The sequence below is a fragment of the Chiloscyllium punctatum genome, chromosome 3, assembly GCF_047496795.1.
Source record: "Chiloscyllium punctatum isolate Juve2018m chromosome 3, sChiPun1.3, whole genome shotgun sequence".
Classification (NCBI taxonomy): Eukaryota; Metazoa; Chordata; class Chondrichthyes; order Orectolobiformes; family Hemiscylliidae; genus Chiloscyllium; species Chiloscyllium punctatum.
The window spans coordinates 18,486,433-18,508,171 of NC_092741.1; the positions used below are offsets into that span (position 1 = coordinate 18,486,433).

At 45.3% G+C, this 21,739-nt stretch overlaps 1 protein-coding gene across 2 annotated transcripts in view; it reads right to left on the reverse strand.

The window, feature by feature from the left end:
- Positions 1 to 21,739, reverse strand: part of LOC140456524 (zinc transporter ZIP9-like) — a 91,520-nt gene that overhangs the window by 20,516 nt on the left and 49,265 nt on the right. For both annotated transcript variants that reach the window (XM_072550744.1, XM_072550743.1), the window contains exons 2-3: positions 8,344 to 8,452; positions 6,973 to 7,152 (exon numbers count right to left, since the gene is read on the reverse strand). In XM_072550744.1, the coding sequence (XP_072406845.1) occupies positions 6,973 to 7,152; positions 8,344 to 8,452 (289 nt within the window). The remainder of the gene's footprint in view (positions 1 to 6,972; positions 7,153 to 8,343; positions 8,453 to 21,739) is intronic.

Genomic DNA, 21,739 nt, shown 5'->3' on the forward strand with positions numbered 1-21,739 from the left:
TGGAGACTACAGTCAATAGTGTGGAGCAGGAAAAGCACAGCAGGTCAGGCAGCATCTGAGGAACAGGAGAATCAACATTTCAGGCAAAAGCCCTTCATCAGGAATCTGTGTTTATGTGATGAGTCCAGTCAATTTCTGGTCAATGGTAACCCACAGGTTGTTGATAGAGAGGGATTCAGTGGTGGTGACATAACTGAATGTCAAGGGGCGATAGTTATAATTTCTTTTATTGGAGATGGTCATAGTCTGGCTTTTGTGTAGTGTGAATGTAACTTGCCACTTGTCCAGATCTTGTTGCATTTGAGCATGGACTGCTTCAGTATCTGAGGAGTCATGAATGATGCTGAACATTGTGTAATCATCAGCGGACATCCCCACTTCTGACCTTATGATGGAGGGAAGGTCATTGATGAAGCAGCTGAAGATGGTTGGGCCTAGGACACTACCCTGAGGGAACTCCTGCAGAGATATCCTGGAGCTGAGATGACTGACCTCCAGCATCAACAACCATCTTCCTTTGTGCCAGGTATGACTCCAACCAGTGGACAGTTTGCCCTATGATGCCCACTGATTCTATTTTTGCCAGGGCTCCTTGCTGGCACACTCAGTCAAATGCAGCCTTGATATCAAGGCCTGTCTGTCTCACCTCGCCTCTGGAATTCAGCTCTGTTGTCCATATCTGAACCAAGGCTGTAATGAGGTCAGGAGCTGAGTGGTCCTGGCAGAATCCCAAACTGGGCGTCACTGAGCAGGTTATTGCTGAGCTGGTGCTGCGCGGTAGCACTATCAATGACACCTTCCATCGTTTTACTGATGATTGAGAGTAAATGGGGCAAGGATTGGCTGAGGTGGATTTGTCCTGCTTTTTGTGTACAGACTATATCTGGGCAATATTCCACATTGTTGGGCAGATGCCAGTGTTGTAATTGTACTGGAACAGCCTGGCTAGGGGAACAGCAAATTCTGGAGCACACGTCTTCAGTACTATTACCGGAATATTGTCAGGGCCCATTGCCTTTGCAGTATCCAGTGCCTCCAGCTGTTTCTTGATATCACGTGGAGTGAATCAAGTTGGCTGGATACTGGTGTCTCTGATGCTGGGGACCACTGGAGGAACCCAAAATGGATGATCCACTCAGCACTTCTGGCTGAAGATTACTGCGAAAGCTTCAGCCTTATGTTTCACACCAATATACAGGACTCTTCCATCATTGAGGATGGAGTTATTTGTGGGGCCTCCTCCTGCAGTGAGTCCACCACCTTCATGACTGGACGTGACAGGATTGCAGAGCTTCAATCTGATCCATTTGTTGTGGGATCACTTAGCTCTATCTATCACTTGCTGCGTATGCTGTTCAAGGAATCCTGTTCACACCTCACCTTCAGGTATATCTGGTGCTGTTTCTGGTGTGCCCTCCGGCACTCTCCATTGAACCAAGGTTGATCCCCTGGATGATGGTCATGGTTGAGTGGGGGTATGGCAGGCCATGAAGGGTGCAGGTTGTGCTGGAGTACAGTTCTGTTGCTGTTGATGGCCCAGAGCGCCTCATGGATGGCCAGTCTTGGTTTGCTAGATCTGTTCGAAGTCTGTCCCATTTAGCACGGTGTAATGCCACACAACACGATGGAGGGGTACTCTCAATGTGGAAGAGGGATTTCATTTCAACAAGGATTGTGCGGTGGGTCACTCTTACTAATATTGTCATGGACAGAAGAATCTGTACTGGCAGATTGGTAAGGATGAGACCAAGTATGTTTGTCAACAAACCCCTTGTTCCTTGGCCAACATCTCTGTCTCAGGCTTGCTGCAGGGCTCCAGTGAAGCTCAACACAAGCTGGAAGAGCAGCACCTCATTTTCCACTTGGGGACCCTGCAGCCTCTGGACTTAATAAAATGAGTTCAATAATTTTAGGGTTTGAGTTCTCCCATGTCCTTCGCCCAACCTCCTTATTATCACATGGTCTGCTATTACATATTGTTAGTCATTATTAACAGCTATTCACCCTCCTACCCTGATCGTTATCCACTCCTTTCTCTGTCCAACTGTTTACACTTCTCCACCTCCTGATGCTGCCTGGCTTGCTGTGTTCTTCTAGCCTCCTGCTTATCTACTTTCTCTCTCTTTGGTCTCTATCCTCACCTATCATTTACTCCTTACCCCCTCCTCCATCCTATCTTCTGCAAGTAAACTCATATTTTCCCAGCTACCACCAGTTCTGAGGAAGGGTCACGCAACCCGAAACACTAACTCTGGTTCCTCTCCACAGAAGCTGCCAGACCTGTTGATGTTTTCAGGCAATTTATGCTTTTGTTTCCAATTTACAGCATCTTTCAGTTTTGTGGCTCAGTGGTTAGCACTGCTGCCTCACAGCACCAGGGTACCAGGTTTGAATCCAGCCTTGGGCGACTGACTGTGTGGAGTTTGCACGTTTTCCCTGTGTCTGCGTGGGTTTCCTCCGGGTGCTCCGGTTTCCTCCCACAGTCCAAAGATGTGCAGGTCAGGTGAATTGGCCATGCTAAATTGCCCATAGTGCTAGGTGCATTGGTCAGAGGGAGGTGGGTCTGGGCGGGTTACTCTTCGGAGGGTCGGTGTGGACTGGTTGGGCCGAAGGGCCTGTTGCCGCACTGTAGGGAATTTAATCTAATCGAAATAGTTACTTATGTTTTTCCATCTTGTTGGTTCCCTCATTACCTGCTGCAGGCCCAGTCTAGCAGTTATGTCCTTTAAAACTTGACCAGCTCAATCAGTAATGATGCTGTCGAGCCACTCTTGGTGGTAGACGTTGAAAACCCCCATCCAGAGTACATTTTATGCCCTTGTCATCGTCCATGCTTCCTTCAAGTGTTGTTCAACATGGAGGAGTGCCGATTCATCAGCCGAGGGAGGACGGTACGTGGTAATCAGGAGGTTTCCTTGCTCATGTTTAACCTGAAGCCATGAGATTTCATGGGGTCCGGAGTCAATGTTGGGGACTCCCAGAACAGCTCCCTCCCAACTGTATAACACTGTGCCATCACTTCTGCTGGGGGGGTCACGACATATTCAGGAATGGTGATGGTGGTGTCTGGGACATTGCTGGTAAGGAAAAATACCTTGAGTACAACTATGTCAGGCTGTTACTAGACTACAGAGGAACCTTGGTTATCCGAAGGACACGGGCGGGGAATGTTTTGCTCGGTTAATCAAATGCCGAATAACACAGTTTAGCTGAGCATCAGGACCTTGTGATCTAGTTTGTATAGTCCAAACTTTGGTTAATTGAATGTCAGATAATCGAGGTTCCTCTGTTGTCTGTCAGACAGCTCGCCCAATTTTGACAGCAGCCCCCAGATGTTAGTGAGGAATACTTTGCAGGGTTAACAGAGCATTTCCTGCTGTTGTCTTTCCTAATGCCAACGTCGATGCCAAGTGATCCTCTGGTTTCTTTTCCTTGTGGATCCTTCATAGTGATCAATCCAATTGAGTGGCTTCCTTGGTGATTTCAGAGGGCAGTTGAGAGTCAACCACATTTAGGTCTGGAGTCACATATAGGCCAGACCAAGCGAGGATAAGACCATAAAATAGAGGAGCAAAAATTAGGCCATTCAGCCCGTCGAGTCTGCCCCACCATTCAATCATGGCTGATAAGTTTCTCAACCACCATTCTCCTGCTTTCTCCCTATAACCCTTGGTCCCCTTGATACTCAAGAACCTATCTATCTCAGCCTTAAATATACTCAATGACCTGACCTCCACAACCTTCTGGAGCTGTGAATTCCATAGATTCCCCACTCTCTGGCTGAAGAAGTCTCTCCTTATCTCCATTCTAAAGGGTCTTCCTTTTACTCTAAGGCTGTGGCCTTGGGTCCTACTCTCTCCTACCAATGGAAACATCTTCCCAACACCCACTCTATCCAGTCCATTCAGAATTCTGTATTTTTCAATTAGATCCCCCCTCATCCTTCTAAACTCCATCGAGTATAAACCCAGAGTCCTCAAGCTTTTCATTCCTGGGACCATTCTCATGAACCTCCTCTGATCACAGTCCAAGGCCAGTAAATCCTCCCTGAGATTTGGGGCCCAAAACTGTGCACAATATTCCAAATGTGGTCTGACCAGAGTCTTATAGAAGTCTCAGAAGTACATCCCTGCTTTTATATTTGTGGAAGATTCCCTTCCCTGAAGGATATCCCTGAATCAGATGGGTTTTCTTGACAATTGACAATTAATATTTCATGGTTATCAGTAGAAGCTTAATTCCAGATTTGTTTTATTGAATTTTAAATTTCACCATCTATCCTGGCGGGATTCAAACTGCGTCCCCAGAACATTAGCTGAGTTTCAGAGTTAATATTCTAGTGACAATACCATTAGGGTCATCAGTTCCCCAGGCCTTTCCTGATGAAGGGCTTCTGCCTGAGACGTTGATTCTCCTGCCCCTCGGACGCTGCCTGACCTGCTGTGCTTCCCCAGCAGCCCACTCTCAACTGAGGGCTCTTCCCCAGATTTGTATCAGCAATCCCTTTGTCTGCTCCCCCCTTCTCTCTTTCTCTCTCTTTCTCTCTCTCTCTTTCCCTCTCTCTGTCACTGTTTCTCTCTCCCTCCTGTTCACACAGTCTCATCTATCTGTCTCCTCCCCTCAGCACCAAATTCCCAACCACAGTCCTATCATCATCATATATATCACCTTTTCCCAGCTGCTATCTGTTCTGAAGAAGGGTCACTGGATTCCAAAGTTAACTCTGTTTTATCTCTCCACAGCCAGACCCACTGTGTTTTTGTTCCCAATCTATTCAACATCTCCTCATATGACAGTTCCTCCAAACCTGGCCTCAGCCTAGTGGACCTTCTCTGTAATAGCTTCCAATACCAACATATTTTTCCTTCGATAAGGAGCCCAGAACTGTTCCCAGTATTCCTGGTGTAGTCTGACTCATGCCTTGTACTGTTTCAGGAAGATTTCCCTGTTTTTAAATTCCACTCCCTTTGAAATAAAGACCAACATTTCACTTGCCAGAGCAGGGTGAGGACAGCAGATTGTCCTTCTCTAAAGGGCAGATGATTTTTTTACGACAATCAACATTGGAGGAGATTCCAAGATGGCAGCCTTGGAGGATGCTTCAGCTGGAACTCACTGCCCCACTCTGTCCATTTTCCTTCCTTTTTTTCCCCTTTTCTTTCCCATATGTATGTTTTCTTTTTCTTCTCACCTGGCATTTGGACGACTCCTGGTCTCCGAAGATTCCTGATCCCTGATGACCCCTGGTCCCTGATGACCCCTGGTCCTCAATGACTCCTGGTTCCTGATGACCCCTGGTCCTCGACGACTCCTGGTCCCTGATGACTCCTGGTCCTTGATGACCCCTGGTCCCTGATGACCCCTGGTCCCTGATGACCCCTGGTCCTCGACGACTCCTGGTCCCTGATGACCCCTGGTCCTCGACGACTCCTGGTCCCTGATCACCCCTGGTCTCTGATGACTCCTGACCTCAGAGCAGACACGGCGAGGGACCTTCCCAGCTTGGCACAGCGGCCACCTGTGGTGCCCTCCTGGTTTGACATAGTGATCTCCCAGTATGGCGTGGTGCCCTCCTGGTTTGACATAGTGATCTCCCAGTGTGGCATGGTGCCCTCCTGGTTTGACATAGTGATCTCCCAGTATGGCGTGGTGCCCTCCTGATTTGACATAGTGATCTCCCAGTGTGGCATGGTGCCCTCCTGGTTTGACATAGTGATCTCCCAGTATGGCGTGGTGCCCTCCTGGTTTGACATAGTGCTCTCCCAGTGTGGCATGGTGCCCCTGGTTTGATATAGTGATTCCCAGTGTGGCGTGGTGCCCCGCCCTGGTTTGACATAGTGATCTCTCAGTGTGGCGTAGTGCCCCCTGGTTTGACATAGTGATCTCCCAGTGTGGCGTGGTGTCCTCCCAGCCGGGCGTTCTTTCAGCCTGGCATGGTCTCAGCATGTTCTCCTGGTTTTGAGGTGATTCCAGTGCGATCTCCCAGCCTCATGATCCTCCCCTTGAAGCTCAGAGTGGTCTGGAGCCTGGGCCCAGTGTGGACTGGAGGCTTGGTGCCAGCGTGGTATGAGTTGGAAGAACTGTGGTTATGAACCTTTATTTCTGCAATGCTGGACATTTTATTTCTCGATCTTTTAGATTCTTGCATCTGAAGAAGCTGTACCGCGGTATGGATACTGTAAATGGTGACCTATAAACTTTTCACTGTACTCATTCGAGTACATGTGACAATAAAGCTCATTCAAATTCGACTTTGAATTCCAGATTTTTACCAAATTCAAGTTTTAATTATCTGTCACCGTAGGATTCAAACCCATGTACCCAGAATATTGGGCTGTATCTCTGGAGTATTAGTCTAGTGACAGTACCCTAGACCATTGATAGGATGCCCAAATCCCTCTGGTCCATAGCTTTCTTCTTATCTTTAAATAATGTTCATCATGAAAGCAGAAATTGCTGGAGAACTGCAGCATCTGAACAAAACTGAAGAAGGGTCACTGGACTTGAAATGTTAGCCCTGTTCTTCTCTCCATAAATACGTTTCTCCAGCAATTTCTATTTTTGTTTCATATTCCACACTTACAGTTCTTTGCTTTTTTTTGGTGAAATAATATTCAGCTCCACTACTTTTCCTGCCCATAACTTCCCATTTCCCCACATTATATTCCATCTGCAAAGTTTCTGCCCACTCACCGAACCTGTCCATATCCCTCTGCAGACTCTGTGAGGGACCCTCACCACTTGCCTTCCCAATGGTTTTTGTGTTAGCTACAAACTTGGTGATAGTACATACATGACCATGTTGTAAATAATTGTGGTCCCAACACTGATCCCCATGGCACTCCAAGGTGCTATATAAATACAAATCTTTATTTCTTCTCTCTCTCTCTCTCTATCACTAGGCCAACTGGGAGAGAAAGGAGTTTGGTTTTAATATTATCCAAGTTTCTGTTGTAAGAGAGATGAACATACCTCCTTGCCATGCAATGCAGTTGCCAATCTGATCAATGATGAACATAAGGAGGAAGCCCATGACGAGGGAAATGCCAATCACAAAATGGGGGGGTGCAAATTCTTTTGTGCCTGCATGCTTTCCATCAGACACCTCATATTCCGTGATAACTTGCTTCTGTGATATATTCCTCTGCTGATCTGTAATTTCAGACGACAGAATTTATCAAAATGCATCCTTTCAAAGTGTGGACATATTTCCTCTTTGTGTTGTTTTTATCTCCTCACAGAAGCACGCTGCCCTGTATTCACTGCCCCCTTCTCGGTGCATCAGGCATGAAACCTTGCCCCCAGGCCTCAGTTTGAAAAGAAACATTCAGAGGAATGAATAATTAAGCGGTCACTTTGGAAGCCAATTGGAGATGGTGAGATTTTCCCACCTGAATCAGCGGCATTAAGGTATCTCACCGGCGAAGACAATATCACAGCAGCTTCACCGAGGGAGTCAGGTCTTCAGGCTCTGGGTTCAGGTACTCACTGATGTGATGGAATCAGTGCATGGGACTCTGCTATTTCTCACAATGAGAGGGCTGTGTGTAACACGTCTGTTTGCAGATGATAGAAATTTGGTGGGAAATTTAGCAGAGGAATAAGGGGCAGGTTGGACAAATAGGAAAGAATATCACATAAGGAATGTAATGTGGGCCAAGTGTGGAGATATCCTCTTTTACTATAAGAACAAGAAAGCAGAATATGTTTTGAATTGTGACAGACTGGGAAGTCCTTGGACATCACCATACAAAGTTAACATGAAGGTACAGCACATAATGAAGATCCCACATGGTATGTTGCCTTTGTGTACACAAGGAAGGATGTACCTGCCCAACAGGGAAATGTAATGGAAGGTCACTCAACTCATTCCTGGGATGAGGGATTGTTGTATGAAGGAGGTCAAGGTTAACCAGATCTATATCAGCTGGAGTTTGGAGAGCATGGGCAAGGCGATGGTGGAGATGGGGCATAGATGGGAGGGAGGAAAGTGGAGGGGAGGGGATAGGGAAAGGGAAAGGGGCAAGACAGGGGGCAGGGAGGGCAGAGGAAGAGAACAGAGAGCTCATTGAGGACCATCTGCCCACGGCCTGGTAGGTTTTCCGATTGTGTCAGTTTATTGACCAACTTGTATCGATCAATCTCTTTGAACCCCTTCGAGTCTCGCTGCTCCTTCTATAGTTACCCTTGTCATGTATATGCCCACTTTCCATCATTCACCTCGGAATGGAGTGGTGCATCTCAATCGATATAACTCCTAACTCTCTCAAACACAAAGATATCTATGGCCCTACACAGGTTATGTCTTTACAGGAATAATAGTGAGTGTAAGTGGGCACTAACCTGTCGTGAGATCTCCCAGCAGCAGTTCGATTCCTTCAGGGATAATGATGGCCAGAGCTGTCCCACACAATAATCCTGCTCCTAGAACTGTCACAAACTTTAACTTCTCCTATACAGATACAGAGAGGGAGAAAAAGAGCAGGATAAGACATCAACTTCCAGAACTGGATTCGTACATATACACCGACTGTTCTGTAATCACACAGGCTGACTGTTCTGTAATCACACCGACTGTTCTGTAATCACACAGGCTGACTGTTCTGTAATCACACCGACTGTTCTGTAATCACACAGGCTGACTGTTCTGTAATCACACTGACTGTTCTGTAATCACACAGGCTGACTGTTCTGTAATCACACTGACTGTTCTGTAATCACAGGCTGACTGTTCTGTAATCACACTGACTGTTCTGTAATCACACAGACTGACTGTCCTGTAATCACACTGACTGTTCTGTAATCACACTGACTGTCCTGTAATCACACTGACTGTTCTGTAATCACACAGACTGTTCTGTAATCACACTGACTGTTCTGTAATCACACAGACTGACTGTCCTGTAATCACACTGACTGTTCTGTAATCACACAGACTGACTGTCCTGTAATCACACTGACTGTTCTGTAATCACACTGACTGTCCTGTAATCACACAGGCTGACTGTTCTGTAATCACACTGACTGTTCTGTAATCACACAGACTGTTCTGTAATCACACTGACTGTTCTGTAATCACACAGACTGACTGTCCTGTAATCACACTGACTGTTCTGTAATCACACAGACTGACTGTCCTGTAATCACACTGACTGTTCTGTAATCACACAGACTGACTGTCCTGTAATCACACTGACTGTTCTGTAATCACACTGACTGTCCTGTAATCACACTGACTGTTCTGTAATCACACTGACTGTCCTGTAATCACACAGTCTGACTGTTCTGTAACCACACAGACAGTCACCCAAGGATGGAATCGAGTCCAGGTCCCTGGCACCGTGAGGCAGCAGTGCTACCCACTGAGCCATCGTGTTCTGTAATCACACTGAACTGTTCTGTAATCACACTGACTGACACTTGTGTAATCACACAGATCGACTGTCCAGTGATCACACAGACTGATTGTCTTGTAATCACACAGACCAACTGTTCTGTAATCACATAGACTGATTGTCCTGTAATCACACAGACTGACTGTCCTGTAATCACACAGACTGTTCCGTAATCACACAGACTGACTGTCCTGTAATCACACAGACTGACTTCCTGTAATTACAGACAGTCTGTCCTGAAATCATACAGACCTCTGCTTCTGTAATCACACAGACTGTCTGTCCTGTAACCACACAGGTCGACTGTCCTGTAATTGCACAGACTGACTGTCCTGTAATCACACAGACTGACTGTTCTGTAATCACACAAACTGACTGTCCTGTAATCACATAGAAGAAATGGCTCAAAGGTAGAAGACAGAGGATGATGGTGGAGGGTTGTTTTTCACACTGGAGGCCTGTGACCAGTGGAGTGCCACAAGGATCGGTGCTGGGTCCACTACTTTTTGTCATTTACATAAATGATTTGGATGTGAGCATAAGAGGTACAGTTAGTAAGTTTGCAGCTGACACCAAAATTGGAGGTGTAGTGGACAGCGAAGAGGTTTACCTCAGATTACAACAGGATCTTGATCAGATGGGCCAATGGGCTGAGAAGTGGCAGATGGAGTTTAATTCAGATAAATGTGAGGTGCTGCATTTTGGGAGAGCAAATCTTAGCAGGACTTATACACTTAATGGTAAGGTCCTAGGGAGTGTTGCTGAACAAAGGGACCTTGAAGTGCAGGTTCATAGCTCCTTGAAAGTGGAGTCACAGGTAGATAGGATAGTGAAGAAGGTGTTTGGTATGCTTTCCTTTATTGGTCAGAATATTGAGTACAAGATTTGGGAGGTCGTGTTGCGGCTGTACAGGACATTGGTTAGGCCATTGTTAGAATATTGCGTGCAATTCTGGTCTCCTTCCTATTGGAAAGATGTTGTGAAACTTGAAAAGGTTCAGAAAAGATTTACAAGGATGTTGCCAGGGTTGGAAGGTTTGAGCTATTGGGAGAGGCTGAACAGGCTGGGGCTGTTTTCCCTGGAGCGTCGGAGGCTGAGGGGTGACCTTATAGAGGGTTACAAAATTATGAGGAGCATGGATAGGGTAAATAGACAAAGTCTTTTCCCTGGGGTCGGGGAATCCAGAACTAGAGGGCATAGGTTTAGGGTGAGAGGGGAAAGATATAAAAGAGACCTCAGTGGCAACTTTTTCACACAGAGGGTGGTACGTGTATGGAATGAGCTGCCAGAGGAAGTGGTGGAGGCTGGTACAATTGCAACATTTAAAAGGCATTTGGATGGGTATATGAACAGGAAGGGTTTGGAGGGATATGGGCCGGGTGCTAGCAGGTGGGACTAGATTGGGTTGGGATATCTGGTCGGCATGGACAGGTTGGACCGAAGGATCTGTTTCCATGCTGTACATCTCTATGACTCTATGACTATGACCGACTGTTCTGTAATCACACAGACTGACTGTTCTGTAATCACACACTGTCTGTTCTATAATCACACAGACTGACTGTTTTACAATCACACAGACTGACTGTCCTGTAACCACAGACCGATTGTCCTGTAATCACACAGACTGACTGTTCTGTAATCACACAGACTGACTGTTTTATAATCACACAGACTGACTGTTCTGTAACCACACAGACTGACTGTTCTGTAATCACACAGACTGACTGTTCTGTAATCACACAGACTGACTGTTTTATAATCACACAGACTGACTGTTCTGTAACCACACAGACTGACTGTTCTGTAACCACACAGACTGACTGTTCTGTAATCACACAGACTGACTGTTCTGTAATCACACAGACTGTTTTATAATCACACAGACTGACTGTTCTGTAATCACACAGACTGACTGTTCTGTAATCACACAGACTGACTGTTTTATAATCACACAGACTGACTGTTCTGTAATCACACAGACTGACGGTTCTGTAATCACACAGACTGACTGTTTTATAATCACACAGACTGACTGTTCTGTAACCACACAGACTGACTGTTCTGTAATCACACAGACTGACTGTTCTGTAATCACACAGACTGACTGTTTTATAATCACACAGACTGTTTTATAATCACACAGACTGACTGTTCTGTAACCACACAGACTGACTGTTCTGTAATCACACAGACTGACTGTTTTATAATCACACAGACTGACTGTTCTGTAACCACACAGACTGACTGTTCTGTAATCACACACTGTCTGTTCTGTAACCACACAGACTGACTGTCCTGTAACCACAGACTGACTATCCTGTAATCACACAGATTGACTGTCCTGTATTCAGCATCAGTATTTACTTTGGAAAAGGATATGGAAGATATAGACTGTAGGGAAATAGATGGTGACATCTTGCAAAATGTCCAGATTATAGAGGAGGAATTGCTGGATGAGTTGGGTTGGGATATCTGGTCAGCATGGACGGATTGGATTGAAGAGTCTGTTTGTATGCTGTACATCTCTATGACTCTACGACTCTATAACCACACAGACTGTCTGTTCTGTAATCATACTGTCTGTCCTGTAACCACACAGACTGACTGTCCTGTAGCCACCCAAACTGACTGTCCTGTAACCACACAGACTGACTGTCCTGTAACCACAGACTGACTGTTTTGTAATCACATAGACTGACTGTCCTGTAGCCACCCAAACTGACTGTCCTGTAACCACACAGACTGACTGTCCTGTAGCCACCCAAACTGACTGTCCTGTAACCACACAGACTGTCCTGTAATCACACTGACTGTCCTGTAATCTCACAGACTGACTGTCCTGTAATCACACAGACTAACAGTTCTGTAACCACACTGACTGTCCTGTAATCACACAGACTGTCCTGTAATCACACAGATTCGCTATTGTGTAATAATGTGGGACCTTTCCACAGTCATGGTATTTTGGAAGGTTAGGATCAGCAGTATCTGCTCTGGCTGCAGCCATGTACTGAAAGCTCATAGGAAGCCCATAGGGATGTGTCCGCCTTTAGTGTTTGCAGGCTTCCCAGTGCCTGTCCTAGGATTTGCTTTAATTCCTGGGATGTTTTCTTATGTCTTAAACAGTGCATCACACACGATACCTTTACAGTGCATCACACACGATACCTTTTCAGTGCTTCTGCCATTTCCTTATCGTACATTATCAATTCCCCAAACTCTTACGGTGACCAAGCCTCACTCCAGTTATATCCTGCTCCTTTTCGATTATTTACAGAAAGTTTTCCCAACTCTTTAGATATTTCCATTTGGCTTTCTCTCTTATTCTAGTTCATTCTCCCTGATTTATTTTTGTCATTCTTTGCTGGTTTCTACAATTGATCCTATTTTCTAACCTATCAGTAAACTTTTCTGGAGTGAATTTTTAAAATTCAATTTGATACCCTCTTTAATTTCCTCAGTCAGCCACTGATGGTACATCTTTCTAATAGATTCATTCTTCCTCAATAGAATATTTCTTTGAAATGAAATGAAGTGAAATATCTCATTGGTCCATAGACAGGAGCAGGAGGAGGCCATTCAGCCCTTTGAGCCTGCCCTGTCACTCAGTATGATCATGGCTGATCATCCAAATCAATTTCCCACTTTTCCCTCAGATCCTTTGATTTCTTTAGTCTCAAGTGCTCTTTTCCAACTCCTTGAAATCATACAACGTTTTGGTCTCAACTGCTTTCAGTGGAAACAAGATCATTTCCCTTGAACGGGTGAGTCCAAAACTAGAGGGCATAGTTTTTTGAGTGAGAGGGGAAAGATTTAAGAGGGACCTAAGGGACAACTTTTATACACCTAGGGTGGTACATGTATGGAATGTGCTGTCAGAGGAAGCTGGGACAATTAAAGCATTTAAAAGGCATCTGGATGGGTATATGAATAGGAAGGGTTTAGAGGGATCTGGGCTAAGTGCTGGCAAATGGGACTAGATTAATTTAGGATATCTGGTCGGCATGGACAGGTTGGATCGAAGGGTCTGTGCCTGTGCTGTACTGGCCTCTGACTCGAAATACGTGCCAGAGGCACAGCCACATGGACAGGACAGACCAAGCTGGCTTACTTGAAGATCGGGACTGCCTCTTCACAGTCACTGTACTCAGACTAAACTGGTTGGTTTCAAATTGAATTTCTGCAATACACCAACTGCACCCTGGCCCCGCCCCCTCCCCCTCCCCCCCGCCCCCACTTCACCCCCCCCTTCCCTATCACTTCCCCTCCCCCACTCCCCCCACCACTTCCTTCCCCCTCCCCCTCCCCCTCCCCTATCCTGTATAACTACAGGACTATCAGTTACGCCAACAGGATCATTGGCATATCATTCACAACTGCGTTCATATTCTGAGACTAATTCACGAGACTCACAACACCATATCCCTGGAAGGGAATAATCAGTAATATATCATTAACTAGAAAACAATGGAAATTCAGCTGCTTGAAGTTCAGATTAGGTACATCTGGTGTTTGATTTCATTTTTCTGAATACACAGTGACTTTATATGGTCACAATGACAAAAACACTAATTGACCCTTACCCTGCTGAATATACAGTGACTATGTACAGTTACACAGTGAGTGACCCTTACCCTGCTGGATATACAGTGACTATGTACAGTTATACAGTGAGTAACCCTTACCCTGCTGAATATACAGTGACTATGTACAGTTACACAGTGAGTGACCCTTACCTTGCTGAATATACAGTGATTATGTACAGTTACACAGTGAGTGACCCTTACCCTGCTGAATATACAGTGACTATGTACAGTTACACAGTGAGTGACCCTTACCCTGCTGAATATACAGTGACTATGTACAGTTACACAGTGAGTGACCCTTACCTTGCTGAATATACAGTGATTATGTACAGTTACACAGTGAGTGACCCTTACCCTGCTGAATATACAGTGACTATGTACAGTTATACAGTGAGTGACCCTTACCCTGCTGAATATACAGTGATTATGTACAGTTACACAGTGAGTGACCCTTACCCTGCTGAATATACAGTGATTATGTACAGTTATACAGTGAGTAACCCTTACCCTGCTGAATATACAGTGACTATGTACAGTTACACAGTGAGTGACCCTTACCCTGCTGAATATACAGTGACTATGTACAGTTACACAGTGAGTAACCCTTACCCTACTGAATATACAGTGACTATGTACAGTTACACAGTGAGTGACCCTTACCCTGCTGAATATACAGTGACTATGTACAGTTATACAGTGAGTAACCCTTACCCTGCTGAATATACAGTGACTATGTACAGTTACACAGTGAGTAACCCTTACCCTGCTGAATACACAGTGATTATGTACAGTTACACAGTGAGTGACCCTTACCCTACTGAATATAGTGACTATGTACAGTTATACAGTGAGTGACCCTTACCCTGCTGAATATACAGTCACTATGTACAGTTACACAGTGAGTGACCCTTACCCTGCTGAATATACAGTGACTATGTACAGTTACACAGTGAGTGACCCTTACCCTACTGAATATAGTGACTATGTACAGTTACACAGTGAGTAACCCTTACCCTGCTGAATATACAGTGACTATGTACAGTTACACAGTGAGTGACCCTTACCCTGCTGAATATACAGTGACTATGTACAGTTACACAGTGAGTAACCCTTACCCTGCTGAATATACAGTGACTATGTACAGTTATACAGTGAGTAACCCTTACCCTGCTGAATATACAGTGACTATGTACAGTTACACAGTGAGTAACCCTTACCCTGCTGAATATACAGTGACTATGTACAGTTATACAGTGAGTAACCCTTACCCTGCTGAATATACAGTGACTATGTACAGTTACACAGTGAATGACCTTACCCAGCTGAATATACAGTGACTATGTACAGTTACACAGTGAGTGACCCTTACCCTACTGAATATAGTGACTATGTATAGTTATACAGTGAGTAACCCTTACCCTGCTGAATATAGTGACTATGTACAGTTAAAAATCACACAACACCAGGTTATAGTCCAACAGGTTTAATTGAAAGTACACTAGCTTTCGTAGCGACGCTCCTTCAAAGTAACGCTTACCCTGCTGAATATACATCGCTTGTGTGTGTGAGAGAGAGAGAGACAGCGACAATGAACAATAAGTCTTGACAACGCAAAGGAATTGTCTCAGCAGACCCAATGGACAGAACAATTGAACAGTGTTCCCAATCTTTCTCCCATCCTTAACACCAATCTTTTCCTTTGTGCCTATTTGTATAGGTGTGCAGGGGGAGTTTTATAAGGGGGTTACAGGTTTAACTGGTGGAGTTAATTGTTGACAGTTCATAATTGTTTATCCATAACTCGAGTCCATTTGTAGGAAACAGTTGTTCTGAAAGCGAGGAAAAATGATCATCAGCTTTAAATGATACACTTATAACTAGACACACCGAAAGCTGTTATGAGCCCTGGTGCAGAAATTCTGCTTCACAATTAGAAATGCTGTAATAAGTGTTGGCGCTTGCTTGGGCCCTTCCAAAACTGAAAGAATGTGGGGCCTTAACATCAGTCGAGAAAATACTAAGATAAGTTAACTGATCAGAATAGGACAGGCCGTTGCTCATTTGGAGTAAATTGACAGGTAAAGCAAGGAAATCTGTGCCTCACTGTCAGAGATTTCTCAGGTTTATGATACAATTAAAAAATGTTTCTAGCTGCATCCAAGTTTAGGAATTTAAGTGGACAGTTTGGACAATCTCCGACTGAATATGAAACGGTCAGGCAAAGTAACTTTGCCAGAGCGATAAAACCAGTCGAAGCTGAAATTAAAAATCACACAACACCAGGTTATAGTCCAACAGGTTTAATTGGAAGCACTAGCTTTCGGAGCGACGCTCCTTCATCAGGTGGTAGTGGATGAAGAAGTGACGCTCTGAAAGCATATGCGCTCCCAATTAAACCTGTTGGACTATAACCTGGTGTTGTGTGTGCGTGTGTGTTGGGATGGTGGGGGTGGGGGGAAGTTATGAGTGTCTGTGAGAGAGCATGTGTTTTGTGTGTGTGAGTGTGACTGTGTATAAGTCTGTAAGAGAGTGCATGTGAGTATGGGTGTGTATGTGTGAGCATATGAGAGAGAGCTTGTGTATGAGACAGGGTCTGTGTGAGTTTATGGGTCTGTAGGAGAGTGTGTGTGTGTCCGTGTGTGTAGTAGTGTCTGTTTGTCTGTTGGTGAATGTGTGTCTGTGTATGTGTCCGTGTGTGAGTGTGTGTGTGTGTGCGTGCGCGCGCGTCTGTGTGTGTGTCTGTCTGTCTGTCGGTGAATGTGTGTGTCTGTGTGTGTGTGTGTATGTGTACTGCAGTGGGGTCACCTATAGTACAATATGAACCCAAGGTCCTGGTTGAGGCCCTCCCTGTGGGTACCGAACTTAGCTATCAGCCTCTGCTCGGCCACTTTTCACTGCTGCCTGTCCCGAAGTCCACCTTGGAGGATGGTCACCTGAAGGTCCAGGGCTGAATGTCCTGGACCACTGAAGTGTTTCCCAACTGGGAGGGAACCCTCCTGTCTGTTGATTGTTGTGCGGTGCCCATTCATCCGTTGTCGTAGCCTTTGCTCGGTTTCCCCAATGTACCATACCTCCGGGCATCCTTGCCTGCAACGTATAAGATAGACAACGTTGGCTGAGCCACATGAGTACCTGCCATGTACAAGGTGGGAGGTGTCCCCACGTGTAATAGTGGTATCTATGTCCACAATCTGACACGTCTTGCAGCGTCCACCGTGACAGGGTTGTACGGAGTTGTCCTGAGAGCCGGGCAGTTTGCTACGAACAATGGTCTGTTTGAGGTTTGGCGGTTGTTTAAAGGCAATTAGGGGAGGTGTGGGGAAGGTCTTGGTGAGGTGCTCATCCTCACGGATAATGTGTTGCAGGTCACGAAGAACATGGCGTAGTTTTTCAGCCCCTGGGAAATACTGAACAATGAAGGGTACCCTGTCAGTTGCAGCACATGTCTGTCTCCTGAGGAGGTCATTACAGTTTCTCACTGTGGCACCTCAGAACTGGTAGCTGATGAGTTGAACATCGTAGCCCGTTCTTGTGAGGGCATCCCTGAGTACTTCCAGGTGCCCGTCATGTTCCTCCTCATCTGAGCAGATCCAGTGTACGCGTAGGGCTTGTCCATAGGGAATGGCTGTTTTAATATGTTTTGGGTGGAAGCTGGAGAAGTGTAGCATTGTGAGGTTGTCTGTGGGTTTGTGGTAGAGTGTGGTGCTGAGGTGTGCATCCTTGATGGAGACGCACGTGTCCAAGAATGAGACAGTTGAGAGTAGTCCATGGTGAGGTTGATGGTGGGATGAAACTTGCTGATATCACTGTGTAGTTTTATCAGTGACTCCTCACCCTGGGTCCAGAGGAAGAAAATGTTGTTGATGTACCTGATGTATGGTGTTAGTTGGAGGTCCTGCATAGAGAAGGAGTCTTGTTCAAACCTGTGCATGAAGATGTTGGCATATTGGGGTGCAAATTTGTTCTCCACGGCTGTTCCATGTGTCTGGATGAAGAACTGGTTGACAAAGGTGAAGACGTTATGATCAAGGATAAAACAGATGAGTTGTAGGATGGTGTTTGGAGACTGACAGTTGTTGGTGTTGAGTACTGAGGGTGTTGCCGCGATGTCATCATTGTGGGGGATGCTGGTGTAGAGTGCGGAAACGTCCATTGTGACGAGGGATGTTCCCGGTTTGACTGGTCCGTGGGTGCTGAGTTTCTGTAAGAAATCCATAGTGTCGTGACAGAAGCTGGGGGTCCCCAGTACAATCGGCTTCAAGATGTCTTTGACAATGTCAGAGAGGTTCTCACAAAGGGTCCCATTGCCTGACACAAGAAAGGGTTAGCTTTCCCTGCAGAGAGCTCAAGTATTGGAAACTAGGAAAGATTGGAGAATATATTCCATTTCTATTGTACAGAGTCCAGTTGAAGTGTGTTTAGTTGCCTGGACGAGTGTGGTCAGGAAGGTTAAGAAATTGCCTCTGGATACAGTTGATTTACTTCTGGGAAATGATTTGGCTTTAACTACAATCACAGAAAGTCCAGCTGAGGCTAAAGGAACAGATGTGGAACAGGTTCTGGTTACTTTACTGTGTGAAGTGATTGGAGCAATGAGGAAAGCCCATCCATCACAGAGGCTACAGTAACGCCACATGCTGATTGGTGGGGGAACTGAAACTCTACTTCACAATGAGGATCTTTCCCAACCATATTGACTTGTCTTTGTTAACATAGGCTTAGGAAGCAGATCCAGAGTGAAGTAAATGAGCACAGACAGCTCACACTGATGCTGACACTGAACGGGTTCCAGTGTGATTGTATTAAACACAATGTTCTCATGGGGAGATTCAGGGACATAATTCTTTGAAATTTGCGTCACAGGTAAACAGGGAGGTGAAGGAGATGTTTAGCACGCTAGCCTTCATTAGTGAGTATAGGAGTTGGGATGTCACGTTGTGGTTGTACAGGATGTTGGTGAGGCCACTTGTGGAGTACTGTGTGCAGCTCTGGTTGGATATTATTAAAGTGGAGCGAGCTCAGAAAAGCTTGGCCAGGCTGTTACTGGGAATCGAGAGTTTGGAATATAACAATAGGCCGGATAGGCTGGGACTGTTTTACACGATAGCATAGGAGGTTGAGAGGTGACCGTATCGAGGTTTATCAAATCACGAGGGGCAGGGTTAGGGTTAATAGGCAAGGGTCTTTTTCCTAGAGTGGGAGAGTTCAAAACTAGGGGCATATTTTTAAGGTGAGAGGAGAAAAATTTAAAAAGGACACGAAAGGCAACTTCTTTAAACAGAGAGTGGTTAGTGTGTGGAAGGAACTGCCAGAGGAAGTGATGGATCTGGGTACAGTTACAATATTTAAAAGACATTCAGAGACGACCAAGAACAGGAAAGGTTTGGAATGCTAGTAGATGGGTGCAGTTCAATTTGGAAACATGGTTGCCATGGACTAATTAGAGCGAAAAGTCTGTTTCCATGATGTGTGACTCTATGGTTCAATGTGGAAATTTCTCGCAGATATATAGACAAAGAAAGATTGACCATCAGAAAGTGGTACTGCCCAGATATTAGAATGGCATATTAATAGTGACACACAGGAATATAGAAAATGTAGGCACCAATAAACAGGTGTTTGATGTAACTTGGACATCATAAAGCCAAAGAACAAAGAAAATTCCAGCACAGGAACAGGCCCTTCGGCCCTCCAAGCCTGTGCCGATCCAGATCCTCGATCTAAATCTGTCGCCTATTTTCTAAGGGTCCGTATCCCTCTGCTCCCTGCCCATTCATGTATCTGTCTAGATACATCATAAATAATGCTTTTGTGCCCGCCTCTACCACCTCCACTGGCAATGTGTTCCAGGCACCTACCACCTTCTGTGTATAAAAATGTTCACACATATCTCCCCTAAATCTTTCTCCTCTCACTTTGAACTCGTGATCCCTAGTAATTGAGTTCCGCACTTGGGAAAATGCTTCTTGCTATCCTCCCTATCTATACCTCTCATGGTTTTGTAGACCTCAGTCAGGTCCCCCCTCAACCTCCTGTCTTTCTAATGAAAATAATCCTAATCTATTCAATCTCTCTTCATAACTAGCACCCTCCAACCAGACAATATCCTCCTCTGCACCCTCTCCAAAGCATCCACATCCTTTTGGTAATGTGGTGACCAGAACTGTATGCAGTATTCCAAATGTGGCCAAACCAAAGTCCTATACGACTGTAACATGAGCTGCCAACTCTTATACTCAATGCCCCGTCTGATGAAGGAAAGCATGTCGTACACCTTCTTGACCACTTTACTGACCTGCGTTGCCACCTTCAGGGAACAATGGACCTGAACACCCAGATCTCTTTGGACATCAATTTTCCCCAGGACTTTTCCATTTACTGTACTCTTGAACTGGATCTTCCAAAATGCATCACCTCCCATTTGCCCACATTGAACTCCTTCTGCCATTTCTCTACCCAAGTCTCCAATCTATCAATATCTGCTGTATCCTCTGACAGTCCCTGTCACTATCTGCTACTCCACCAATCTTAGCATCATCTGCAAACTTGCTAATCATACCACCTATACCTTCCTTCAGATCATTTATGTATATCCCAAACAACAGTGGCCCCAGCACTGATCCCTGTGGAACACCACTGGTCACCCTTCTCCATTTCGAGAAACTCCCTTCTACTACTACTCTCTGTGTCCTGTTGCCCAGCCAGTTCTCTATTCATCTAGCCAGTACACCCTGGACTCCAAATGACTTCACTTTCTGCATCAGCCTACCATGGGGAACCTTATCAAATGCCTTATTGAAGCCCTTCCCTCATCAATCAACTTTGTCACTTCCTCAAAGAATGCTATTAAGTTGGTAAGACATGACCTTCCCTGCACAAAACCATGCTGCCCGTTACTGATAAGACCATTTTCTTCCAAATGGAAATAGATCCTATCCCTCAGTATCTTCTCCAGCAGCTTCCCTACCCTCTCCACAGTGATCAGCACTCCATACATGGCTTTGTGCATGGGAAATCATGTCTCATGAACTTGATTGAGTTTTTTGAAGAAGTAACAAAGAGGATTGATGAGGGCAGAGTGGTTGACATGGTCTATATGGACTTTAGTAAGGTTCCCCATGGGAGACTTGGTTAGCAAGGTTAGTTCTCATGGAATACCAGGAGAGCTAGTCATTTGGTTACAGAACTGGCTCAAAGGTAAAATACAGGTAAATGGTAGTGGAGGGTTGTTTTTCAGACTGGAGGCCTGTGACCAGTGGAGTGCCACAAGGATCGGTGCTGGGTCCACTACTTTTTGTCATATATATAAGAGACTTAGATGTGAGCATAAGAGGTATAGTTAGTAAGTTTACAGATGAAAACAAAATTGGAGGTGTAGTGGACAGCAGAGAAGGTTACCTCAGGGTACAATGGGATCTTGACCAGATGGGCCAATGGGCTGAGAAGTGGCAGATGGAGTTTAATTCAGGTAAATGCGAAGTGCTGCATTTTGGGAAAGCAAATCTTAGCAGGATTTATACACTTAATGGTAAGGTCCTAAGGAGTGTTGCTGTACAAAGAGACCTTGGAGTGCAGGTTCATAGCTCCTTGAAAGTGGAGTCGCAGGTAGATAGGATAGTGAAGAAGGCGTTTGGTACGCTTTCTTTTATTGGTCAGAGTATTGAGTACAGGAGTTGGGAGGTCATGTTGCAGATGGATAGACGTTGGTTCGGCCACTTTTGAAATATCGCGTGCAATTCTGGTCTCCTTCCAATG